Consider the following 12,894-nt stretch of genomic DNA (forward strand, 5'->3'; position numbering starts at 1 on the left):
TTGGGATTTTCACTGCTTTGTTTCAGAGGGGTAATTGAAGAAGATGAACTGATGAAGAATGATCGATTTTTTATTTTTTTATATGTTTTGCTTAGAGGGGGCACGAATAATTAGAAAAATTGGAGAAGATGAAGAAATTTTGATTTTTTGTTTTTTTAATATGTTTTTGTTTTATTATTTAAATTATTTGAAACTATAAAATTAGAATTAATTGAATTCTAAAATTTCGTTAATTTAAAAGGATATTTTTGTCTAATCAAATAAAAGAAGGATGTTTAAGACTTTTTATAAAATTAAATAAAAAATATTTTTTTATTTTTATTTAATTAAAGGGGTGTATTAGTAAAAGTGGTGATATAATATATATTTAAAAAAATTAAATGTTGATGTGAAAAATAAATTCTACGTGGCTTGTTATTATTTGTCCATATTTTAAATATATCAGTACGTATGAATTTATCATTGTACCGTAGTAAACACCAATGATTATTGTGGTTAACAATAAATTTGTTATACTAAGAAAAAAGGTCACCATCAAAATGATGGAACTTCCGACACATTTTTATTTTTAATATCGGGTTAACAATAGTGTTTTTTTAAATTATGATCTATTGTGTTATTTTTTTAAAATGTGGGATGATCTAATTTACGGAGTACAAATTGGACCGTTCGATTTTTAAGAGATACAGAAATTAGACCGTCCAATTTCTATACTCGGACCATTCGATTTGTGTACCCAAATTTTTATAATTTTTTAAACACAAATCGGAGGATCCAATTTATGTACCTCCCATAATTTTAAAAAACACAAAAATTATCATCTTAAAGTATAACACTCTCCCTATTTCCATAACCAAATTTTTTAGCCAACTTCCGGTAAGTGATTTAATACACTAATACTGTGATTATTATGTGCCTTCAACAATATTGCCCGGCATACAGCATAGTTTTGCAATGCATTTTTTCGAAAACATAAGCAACATTCCATTATAATGTTGGAGATTCATAGCTTACAAAATACGATCTTGTTAGGTAGACAATGATTTTTATAAATAATGTAAATAATAAATTTTAAAATTAATTTAATAAAATAAAAAAATACACCATTTTTAAATTATTTTATAAATTTTAATATTAAGATAATTATTTACACACCTAATAAATTAAATATCCAGCTATTAAACTGTATATAAATAAATCGAATAAAAAAATAATCATCTAATTAAAAATAATAAATATAATTATCTACATATCTATTAAATTAAATATTTAATATATTTATTATTCACATTATTTAATATTTTTATTATCTATTTATTATTTTCTTAAAAAATAAAAGAATCCAGTTCTAAGATTTAGGATACATGGAAGTGCTAAACCCACCAAAATTCCGTGGGTTGACGTATGCAGGTCGGGAGTTACAAAACACATACAGTTGTTAGTTCCACCCCCTCACATGGATAGCTGTAGACTAATATATATATATATATATTTCCAATTCTCCATTCCAGCTAACATGTAAGAATTTGTGGTTATCAATAAATTATCGTATAAGACAACCGAAATTTGAGTTTATAAATTTACTTAAACAAACTAATAAATTAATTTTTTAATTAATTTAAACTAATTAATAATATTTAATTTTTGTATACTTCAAAATATCTTAAATATAAAATTTTTTTATTTGTTTGTTCAAAATATGTTAGTTTATATATTTTTTCTCATTTACGCACACAAACATATACCAAATTTAAGGATGTTTACTGATTGAATTAAATATGACTAAAATTTTGATTCAATCCATATTAAATTTATTCTCAAATTCAATATTTATATTTTGTATGCTTGAATTGAATATTAGATATATTCACAAAATAAAAAATAAAAAATATATAAAGAATTTTATTTTTATAAAAAATCAATAAAATCTTTTTTTCTAATAAAATCTCTCTTTTATTTTTTCAATATATTTATTTTTAAAATATTATTACATTAACTTTTATAAATAACAAATATAAAATAATACAATATATATAAATAATAATTATTAATTAAAATAAAACATAAATACAATGTGTATATTGTTTATTTATTATGTGGTACAGATCTACAAATCCATAAATATAGATATAATATTTATAATCCGATCTGATTAGAATACGAATTAGATCGAATCCAGGTGAATCAAATTATATCCATAAATTACGAACCAAATACGGATAAATATTAAGAACATGACTAAATTCATTAACACTCCTAACCAAATTGACCCTTGGTATTAGTTATACACAAATATTGAATATTATATTTTTATATTATTAAACGTAATATCTTTAAACTTCTTCTTTTCTATAATTATCAAAATATATGAATTTGAATTAACTGTATTATAACATTTGTTATATTGGAAAGAGTATACAAATTTAAAGATTATAATTTTAATCTCTATTATTTTGTCACAAACTTTTGTTAAAATTAAAATTAGGTCTTCATTAAAGACCAACTACACACAAAAATATGAAGACAGAGAAAACAATGCAACTCAACAAACACCAAAGCAAACTACAAGCTCTCCTCGGATTGATTCGACCTAAGAAAACATATTATTTTCCAAAAATGTTAAAATATGGATTTTGAGAAATAATTTATTTTTAGTCAAATTCAACATATTTCAGTGTTTAGACAGAACATAATTGGGCCTAGTGTGATCTAAACGCCAAAAAGGCATGGAATTTGTATTTTGTCTAACACATGCATGTATAGCTAGCAATTAGGGGAAGGATTAATTTATAAAAATATTGTTTGTTTTTGTTTTTTATTTTTATTTTTTGAAAATGATTTTTAATTTTAACTTTTTACATTTTAAAAATTGTAATTGGTTTGTAAGAATAAAATTTATTTTCAAACATTAAAAATAATAAAACTATATTTGGTAAGTGTATTTTAGTTTTTATTTATTGATATTTTATTAATTGATTATTGATTAACCAAATTATTTTCATAACATATTATTTTTTACTTATTTTGTTAAGTAAAAGATGGTCATGGTGTTTGAAAATAATATAAAAAGAATATTTTAAAATAAAAAATATTTAAAATTAATATTTTTAAATACAAAAATAAATTATATTAATATTAAAAAATAGATATTAAGTACAAGTACAAAATATATAAAACAGGAGTACAGTTGAATCCGTGTTTGAAAATGAGAGTACGGTAAAAAAAGAGATTATATCGAACACACATAAGTCTTTATATTTTTTTTTGAAAGTAAAAGTTCAATACAATATTGTGGAGCAACAGTACTAGATAAACACTACACCTTACGTAAATAAATAAATATAATTCAATTTTTACATTTTTGTTAATTATTGTCGAATACACTTCTTTTTTAGGTATTCTTTTATTTTTGGGTTTTGAATTAAAGAAGAAATACAACAGAATGTACCAACAGAAAAAAAAATAGTTGAAAGACAAAAATTATTATATTTCTGTCAAATTGAAAAATAAACTTTTAAAACAATTAAAAAAATTTGAAAGATGTTGAAGATAGAAAGATAAGAACAGAAAGAAATTTGAAATTAAAAAAAAAAATAGTTTTGGTACGTGAAATAAAAAGAAGAGATGAAGCAGTAAATCACGTAGTTCTTAACTGAAAATACTATGTTTTAGATAGGAAATATTTTTATTATTTTTAATTAAAAAAATTAAAAACAAAAAAATATTATTTTTAATTTTATTATTTTATATTTTTGCTAAAAATAATATTAAAATATTCAATTAAATTTATTTTTATATTTTATTTTTATTTTTAATTTTTTGAAATGAGAATAAAAATAGCCAAATTAATTCACTCGTGAGTTTTTTTATTATTTTTTTTAAAATACATTAAGTTTATTTTTGTATGTATTATATTTTCCCGTGAAATTTCATATGCGCACAAATAGTGTGTATGTATGTATTATTAGCTTGCTCAGTGAATGAGGGCGAGGTACGAGTACCAACCAGGGATTCATTGAGATTCATTGTATCAAATTATCAATTATGAAACATGCATTATTAACTAGCGAATAATATCATAGTATATAATATGTCTTAATTTACTGTCGATAATCATACTATACTCGTCATCCATGTTCCATGATCATCAAAGGCTAAGAAAGGTAGGGAAGCAAAGGCATGTGGAATCTGCAACATTACACCGCGGTGCATGTGGAAAATAAAAATAATTTAGCTAGGTTGAGGTGGACAAATCATGATAATCAAGCTCATTAACCTAATAGTCGGGTCCAAAATCATGCTACACAAGAACTAAATCGGCGATTAATTACGGATCCAGTTTCTGTTTTATTGGTTTTGTTTCATTGTCAATGACGGTAAACATCATTTGGTGGTGGGTCTGGTGGGACCCAAAAAACACCAGCCTCACAAATAAATAAATAAATCAATCAGGCAAGTGAGTTATTCAAACAAACTACGAAGTGTTGCGTCTGGGCCACCGTCTTTTGTGTCATCCAATCAGATTGCGCCATGCTTATCCTTTAACATGTGGTGTAAAAATAAGACCAGAGAAATAATAATACCTAGTAACATACAAAACCCATGTAATCTGACGTTATATTACATTATTGATTTCAATCAACCCTACTCGATTCTGTGACAACAAACACATCATCCACTTTCACATGTCTAAATTAAAAAAAAAAATTCTTTAAACAAAAAAACAACCGTTCAAATAACAGCAATATTTACTAATATTTAGTAATAAGTTCATTTATAACTGACTTCAATTTATTTTATTTAATAATTACCACAATTTTCGTTTAAAAAAATTGAGGACTTTGTAGTGCATAGCATTTTTTTATTTAAATTGTTGGTCAGATAAAAAAAATCGTGTGGAGAAAATTCCAGGCAGAAGTAGGGGATGGATGTTGGAGTTGGATTTTGGACTTGTATTCAATGATTATGATTAATTAAGTATATAATTATTGAGCATGGTTATTAATTTATTATGATTGTTTAGCAAAAACTAATGACAACGAGTGTATTTACTACTGCTAATAAAAGTCTAAAACAGACCTCAAACCAAATTCTGATGTGGCAGTGATTTGGCTTCTAGAGCTTTCGCTTGGCCTGGTTGTGACGTCTTCTTCTTTCCAATGAGCTACTGCCAAAATTACAACGTGATTTTTTAATTCTTACGCTTGTTCGTTGAACCGTTAGTATACTCTTTCTGCTGCCTATTTGCTAAGAATTTTAGGTTTGAAACGTTATTGAGGACTATTTCATTGGCCCTCTTTTGCATACTATTATTGTTCACAGGTTTTCTGAGTTTTATATTATTGGCACACATTGTTACCTTAATTGAGCTCTCACACGTTATTACCTTTTTTATTGTCTTCGTTTCATTGAACCTTTTGAATCCTTTTAAATTATTATTATTGTTTGTGTATGAATATTCTTGACTTTATATAGGAGGGGTAGATTATGTTTGGCTTGATTTTTGTTTAACTTCGATCAAATTTATATTAATAATCTCAATTTAAAAAGTAGATACAACTCCTTTTAAAGAAATGAGTTCAACTCAAGATTTATCGATTTTAATATCGAGATAAATTTTACAAGTAGTAAAAAAATTACTAAAATTTTTGTCGCAGTAATTATGAAGTGTATAATAAGATGTTTAACACCAATAATAATTCGAGTAGAATCAAACGGTCGAGTAGAATCAAACGGACTTAAAAGTGAAATTGAAATTGAAAAAAAGAAATAAACTTTGCTTAAACAAGTAAAAATAATAAGAAAAAAACTAAAACCTGAATTAAAGAACTAAATTGAAAAAGAAATGCTTAACAAAAATAAACAAAATAAATTAACTCTTAATACTCACATGCAAGTATTCTAAGTACTCTCATGCATTTACATTTTATGATATTTTGGTACATCAGTATGATTAAAAATTTGTAAAATTTTTAGTGTAATTTTTGTGTTATTGAATAGAAATTCCTTTTAATTTGTTGATTTTTCTATTTATAGAGCAGAAATCCTTTTTTATTGAGGTTTTTTTACGGTTATCAATTTTACCCACATTTCAATCATTACTTATTTCTCAATGATAACTGCACACACGTTCTTGCCAAAACTTGAAATTCAAGTAATTTCCCATGTTAAGGCTAATCCTATCTGTTAGGGTTAAATTAAATTTCCAAACACATGTTAATTGTGTTTCATGTCTTACTTTTTGATTTGACTATCTATTTCACCATTACAGTTTTTATTCTCTTCGTTTCGACTTTTCTAGACTTCTAATTAATATTTGAATCCGTACATGGACATACGTGCCTTATTGTCCAATTTTACTATTTTGATGTCAAAATTACTCATTAGGGTCGAATTTTTACATCATCAGATTAGTGTGTTTCATAATAATAACAATAAAAAAAGAAAGCAGTTATCAATAGTATCTATAATATTTGATCTCATAATTATAGTTCCATTGGAGCTTAAATAACTTCGGATAAAATGATAACAATAATAATGTTATAATCTTGTTAAAAAAAGAATAAAGTTATAACTCAATAACGAATAAATAGTTTATAGTCTTCATCCAAAGATGAAAATAAGGTATGTTCTAAACTCCTTTAATTTTAGAAAATTAAATCACTTAAATAAAAACGTTTAAAACGATTTTTTTTAGATGTGTTTTAGAAATTAAAATTTAATACATACAATAATTAAACTATGTTATTTTTGTCAAAATTAGATTAGACAAATTGATTTAGCTAAAAAATCGATAAATTATACTTTGAATCAGTCTAAATTAATATTTTTTTATAAAAAATAACTATAATATCCCAATTATAGAAAATACTAAAATACAATTATTATTATTATTATTATTATTATTATTATTATTATTATTATTATTATTATTATTATTATTATATACTTTTGAGAACCTTAAATCTTAACCCTTCTCTTCTCTCTGTGTCGTTATAGGATTAGGATTTAAGATTTTCAAAATTAAAAAAATATATAGATAATATGAGTATTTTAGTTATTTTCAATAATCAGATTATTGTAATAATTTTTTACTAAAAAAAAATATTAATTTAGACCAGTTCAATGTTTAATTTACCGATTTTTCGACCAAATCAATTTATCTATTCTAATTTGACAAAAAAAAAAAACGATTTAATTGATCATGTGTATTGAATTTTAATCACTAAAAAATATATAAAAAAAAAAGACATTTTAAACCTTTTTATTTAAATAACTGTCTTACTTTATCGTAATTTTATAACTTGTTCTTAGAAAGAAAAGAATTATAAGCTTAGCCTTTGCAAAATCAAAATATACTTCAAACAGATCATCATACAAAAATAAAATTTATATGATTAATTAATAAACATACACTTAATTTATTAAATAGGTTGTGCTTATATTAATAATACCCTACAGTGATCAGCTCAATTTTTTTTTTTAAATTTTACCTCCTCTAAATATCTTCATCTAACAACTATTATATATATTTCTGCCTATATATAATATGCTATATTTAGGTGTTAAAAATACCATCGAATAGTATTTACCTATAATTGAGCTAGATTTTAATATATATAAAATAATTATACATATTATTTTGCAGTCCAAACTAAAATGAACCTATTAGAATAAAAAAAAGTATTTCAAATATCAAGTTGCAATAATGTCATAACTCTTCTATATATTATATACATTATAACCCTATTATTACTACTATTATATTACATGGACAGTCAATTGTTACAAGCTTCTTCTATACCATTATATTAAATATTACATTATTTAGAAGGAACAGTAGAGAATTAGACTCGAAATTATTTTAAAAATTATTGAAGCAATTTTAGGAAATCAATCGAAAAAGAGTTACAAAATTATCAATAATAAGAGACAGAAATGATTGGCATTGGAAAATTGTAGGGCCAGCAAGCTCAATTATTATGTATTATTAACAAAAAAGGAGGTTCGGTTTTCCCTCTCAGTTCCAAGTGGTTTGGAAATAATTACATCGAATGGCACATGTGAGGTCTATCCTGCCAGGCAGACTCTATAAATATTCACATGTGGCAAATACCCTCTCATACTTGTCCGATTCAGTTTTCATTGCCCAATTCATTATCATCATCATTTTTCTTTCCTTAGTTACCACCGCACAATTCATATTGACTCATTAGCTTCGTTCATTTGATCATATCCAATGGGAACTTCTACTAATAATAACGACTCTTCTAATGATATTCCATGTTCTTACATACCCGTGCCGGATAGCCTCGATGCGGCTGAGGCTATGGCGGAACCGCGGAGACAGGTGAAGGGGTTGCTTGTGATTTTTTGTGGGCTTTTAGTACTTTTTTCGTTGGTGGCCTTCAATGGGTCTTATAGGGGATCCAATAATGCCCATGAACAAGCGTCATTGGCAACAGCATTAACAAGCATTGTTGATGAAAAATCTACATCATCAGAAACAGTACCTTCTTCTTTAACATGGCAGCAAGCAGTGTCTCGCGGTGTGTCTGCTGGTGTGTCAGAGAAGTCCAACAGGCTATTCAGCAGCAACAATGGTGAAATGTATCCGTGGAACAATAGCATGTTATCGTGGCAGAGAACAGCTTTTCATTTTCAGCCTGAGAAGAATTGGATGAACGGTATCTTCTTTTCCTTTGACTCGCTTATTCTTTTAAAAAATATAAACAAACAAATGAATTAGAAGATTGTAAAAGGTCGTTATCATATAAAGTACAAAGCGGTTAACATGGAAGAATATATAATTATATATATTATATATAAACAAAATTTACATGACTAATAGTTTTATAATAAATTTATAACTAGTATAAGAAACAAAATAACTAAATAAATAAATCAGATAAACTTTTTTTTATTACTGTGAAAGAAGAAGATTATTAATAACATGTTAGTAGAGTACATATATGAATACATATTTGTTAGTAAAAAAAAAGTGATTGAAAAAGTATTAACAATTTGTAATAACTCGGAATAAAGATTAATTCCTAACAAAGAGCCTAGCTCAACTTCTCTATTTTTTAGATCTTCACCCTTTTTTTTTTTTCATCTTTTTTTTTTATTTCTTCAAATTGGTTTTTGAATGGCAAAAAAAACACATTTCACAATACATGTTGAGAAAAAAATTATTAACCACCTTAAATTTCTCATAAATAATCTGTTAACTTAAATTATATTGATTTACTATTTGATACTCTCTCTGTCCAATAAAATATGTTATTTTTATCTAAACTTTTGTGCTGCAAAATAAGTTATTTTGTCAGTTTAAGAATATTTTAATATTTTTTATTAATTTTTTACTTAATTATTCACTAATAAATATTTAATAATTTTTAAATTAAAATAGTTTATACATTTTACCTATTCTAAGAATGAGTCATTCTTACCTAGAGGTCGTGACAACTAGATAGTCATGCTCTGGCGGCAATAAATCCGAAACCAAGATGAATACTTGTTAATGTACATATCTTTGTGATACGTAAAAAGCAAGATATGTTTATTGACCGGATCAGAGTAACCTGATTCTCGCTTATAGTCAAATTGATCTTGTCGGAACTATTCCTTTGAACAGCAGATACATAAATAATTAAAAATAAAATGTACCGAATGTTTGATGTTTGCGACTAATTTTTCTCTTGTTCTTGTCTGGCGACTTTGGCATGCGCTGACGGGGTTCTGCTGCTATCCTCTGCTTCAGATCCTAATGGTAAGAGACCACCCTCTCCTTTTTCCATAGCTCTTTACTTTTCACAATATATAATCGGTTGTTTAACAACAATAACAATGACAATAATTTGCTGCATTTTTTTGAATGTCTACCATTGACTTAACCCAAGTCTATATGTTTTGTGCAAGAATTGGTCTATAAATATATGAGAAGTTACGAGGATGTTTACCTCGTTTGTTGGTCAGTCAAGGATTTGACATTTATGTGACCAAACAGTATTAGTAATATAATAATGGACTGAACAGGGCCTAAAAAAAGTGCATACACACGTGGCAATTGAATTAAAGAAAAATATAAAGTATATTACCTGTCAATTTATTATTAACAATAATTAATTATTATATTTTAGACACATGTATAAAGAGATATATCTAAAAAATATATTTATAAAGACATTTTTATTAAACACAATCATAAAAAAATTATTTTTATTAGACATATTTACAAAGACACTTTTATTAAATATAGCTATAAATAAAAATTAGTAGAAGTTAGCAGAAATGTTATTAATAAGGTAGCGGGAATGTTAAATTAATTGAAAGCAGAAAAAGAAAAAGGATTAAGCAATGAAATGAATTTTCAGGTCCACTATACTACAAGGGATGGTATCACTTCTTCTACCAGTACAATCCAAACGCAGCCGTATGGGGAGACATAGTTTGGGGACACGCCATCTCAAGGGACTTGATTCACTGGCAACACCTTCCACTTGCTATGGTTGCTGACCAATGGTACGACAAGAACGGCGTTTGGACCGGCTCCGCCACCATCTTACCCAACGGCAAAATCATCATGTTGTACACTGGTTCCACCAACGAGTCAGTGCAGGTTCAAAACCTTGCATACCCTGCTGATCCATCTGATCCCCTCCTCATTGATTGGGTCAAGTACCCTTCCAACCCTGTCTTGTTCCCTCCACCTGGCATTGGTGCCACTGACTTTCGTGACCCAACTACCGCTTGGCTTACCTCCCAAGGCAAGTGGCGTATCACCATTGGATCCAAGCTTAACAAAACTGGCATTGCTTTGGTTTATGACACCCTGGACTTCAAGACCTACGAGCAGATAGAGGGCTTCCTTCGTGCTGTTCCTACAACCGGCATGTGGGAGTGTGTTGACTTTTTCCCTGTTTCCAAGGAGGTTGAGAATGGCTTGAACACTTCTGTTAATGGGGCGGGTGTGAAGCATGTCATGAAGGTTAGTTTAGATGATGACAGGCATGATTACTATGCAATTGGCAGCTATGATGAGAAGAATGTCAAGTTCATACCAGATGATGTTGACAACGATGTTGGTGTTGGATTGAGGTATGATTATGGTGTGTTCTATGCGTCCAAAACTTTCTTTGATGATAGCAAGAGAAGGAGAGTGTTGTGGGGTTGGATTGGAGAGTCTGATGCTGAATATGCTGATGTTGCCAAAGGCTGGGCTTCACTTCAGGTATATACTACTACTACTATTAGTATACACCATATATAGCTACCTAGCAATAACATTATACTAATTACATTGTTTTTAATGTTACAGGGTATTCCGAGAACAGTGGCACTTGATACGAAAACAGGTAGCAACTTAATTCAATGGCCTGTTGCGGAGGTGGAGAGCTTGAGACTGAGAAGCGATGAGTTTAAGGATTTGAAGGCAAAGCCAGGATCCGTGGTCCCAATAGATGTTGGGACAGCTACACAGCTTGATATTGTAGCTGAATTTGAGATTGAAAAGGAAGAGTTGGAGAAGGCAACAAGCGAGTCTAATGTGGACTATTACAGTTGCGAGAGCAGCGGTGGAGCAGCAAAGCGTGGTGCCTTGGGACCTTTTGGTCTTTTGGTTCTTGCAGATGATGGGCTTTCTGAGTACACTCCAGTGTACTTCTATGTGGTTAAAGGAAGTGATGGAAATCTCAAGACTTCATTCTGCTCCGATCAGTCAAGGTCGTCTGTGGCAAGCGATGTAGTAAAGAAAACATTTGGAAGCTTGGTTCCAGTACTTGAAGGTGAAAAGTTTTCTGTGAGGATATTGGTGGACCATTCAATAGTGGAAAGCTTTGCGCAAGGTGGAAGGACCACGGTGACATCAAGGGTGTACCCAACAAGGGCAATCTATGGAGCTGCTAGGTTGTTCTTCTTCAATAATGCAACTGCTGCTTCTGTTACTGCTTCACTCAAAGTTTGGCAGATGAATTCTGCATTCATAAGACCTTACAACCCTGACCAGACCAACTAGCTTTGGCATGCAAAACAAGAGATCAATTCTGTTTCATGGGAAGCCTTATTTTTTGTACTTCGCTCCGTTACTTTCTGTAAATGATTGTATTTGCAATATCATCTTTCTTTTGCTTCTTTAGTATAAAGCCTCAAGCATCGTTGTTTTAATCTTATCAAATGGCTTTTCTACAAAACGAACATCCCAATTTACAACTACCTTTGACGAAACCAAGTACAATCCCCAAGACTAGATAACCAGCTACAGAGGAAAACAATAAAACAAAGAATCATTATCTCTCCTTTCGTCAAAATTGGTCAGAGACTAATGGGCTTATCATTTTTACTGCTTTTTTGGCGAAAAGTTACCATTCTATGTTGGGCCTTTCCGACAGCCAAGTTTTAACAGGCTCATTTTTTAGTTACTCCTCTTTATTTGAATTTTTTGGCTGGTTATAGCAGGAAATTAAAATTTAATAGACAAAATAATAAAATAAAAAATAAAAAGTTAAATAAGAAAATTAATGTAAAAACTAATAATTGAAAAGTAATCAAAGTAGAGGTCTATACGCTTCCATAGCATAAGTAGTTAAATTTAAAAGTGACAGAATTTTGTTAATGGCAATGGCAAGTATTCATATTTTGATCCAAAAATATAAAGTCAAATCTAATAAGAGTAAAAAGTTCACTCAAAAAGGATGATCTCTATTATATACTCGATTTCTTTAAGGAGATCAGATATAATATAAGGAACCAGTTTTTCTTATCTAAATAAGTAACTATTTTTCTGAACTCCTACCTTCTCTATCTCCATTATTGGAAGCAATTATAAACACTTAATAATATTCTAATAAATTTTTAATTTATATTTTAATAATGTTTAATCATCATCTCAGTTTT

At 28.1% G+C, this 12,894-nt stretch overlaps 1 protein-coding gene across 1 annotated transcript; it reads left to right on the forward strand.

Annotated features, from left to right (window-relative positions):
* The first annotated feature begins 8,106 nt into the window (after positions 1-8,106).
* Positions 8,107-12,175, forward strand: LOC107643036 (acid beta-fructofuranosidase). The gene is made up of 3 exons (XM_088488793.1): positions 8,107-8,687; positions 10,377-11,233; positions 11,321-12,175. The coding sequence occupies exons 1-3, from the start codon at positions 8,240-8,242 to the stop codon at positions 12,014-12,016; spliced, it is 2,001 nt and encodes a 666-aa protein (XP_088344919.1). The 5' UTR covers positions 8,107-8,239; the 3' UTR covers positions 12,017-12,175.
* The last annotated feature ends 719 nt before the right edge of the window (positions 12,176-12,894 follow it).

This window comes from Arachis ipaensis, chromosome B5, assembly GCF_059453495.1.
Source record: "Arachis ipaensis isolate K30076 ecotype BB chromosome B5, ASM5945349v1, whole genome shotgun sequence".
NCBI lineage: Eukaryota > Viridiplantae > Streptophyta > Magnoliopsida > Fabales > Fabaceae > Arachis > Arachis ipaensis.

Coding starts and splice junctions, on each gene's coding strand:
- LOC107643036 (XM_088488793.1), top strand. CDS start 8,240: ATGGGAACTTCTACTAATAATAACGACTCTTCTAATGATATTCCATGT. Junction 8,688..10,376: donor TGAGAAGAATTGGATGAACG/GTATCTTCTTTT, acceptor ATGAATTTTCAG/GTCCACTATACTACAAGGGA. Junction 11,234..11,320: donor AAGGCTGGGCTTCACTTCAG/GTATATACTACT, acceptor TTAATGTTACAG/GGTATTCCGAGAACAGTGGC.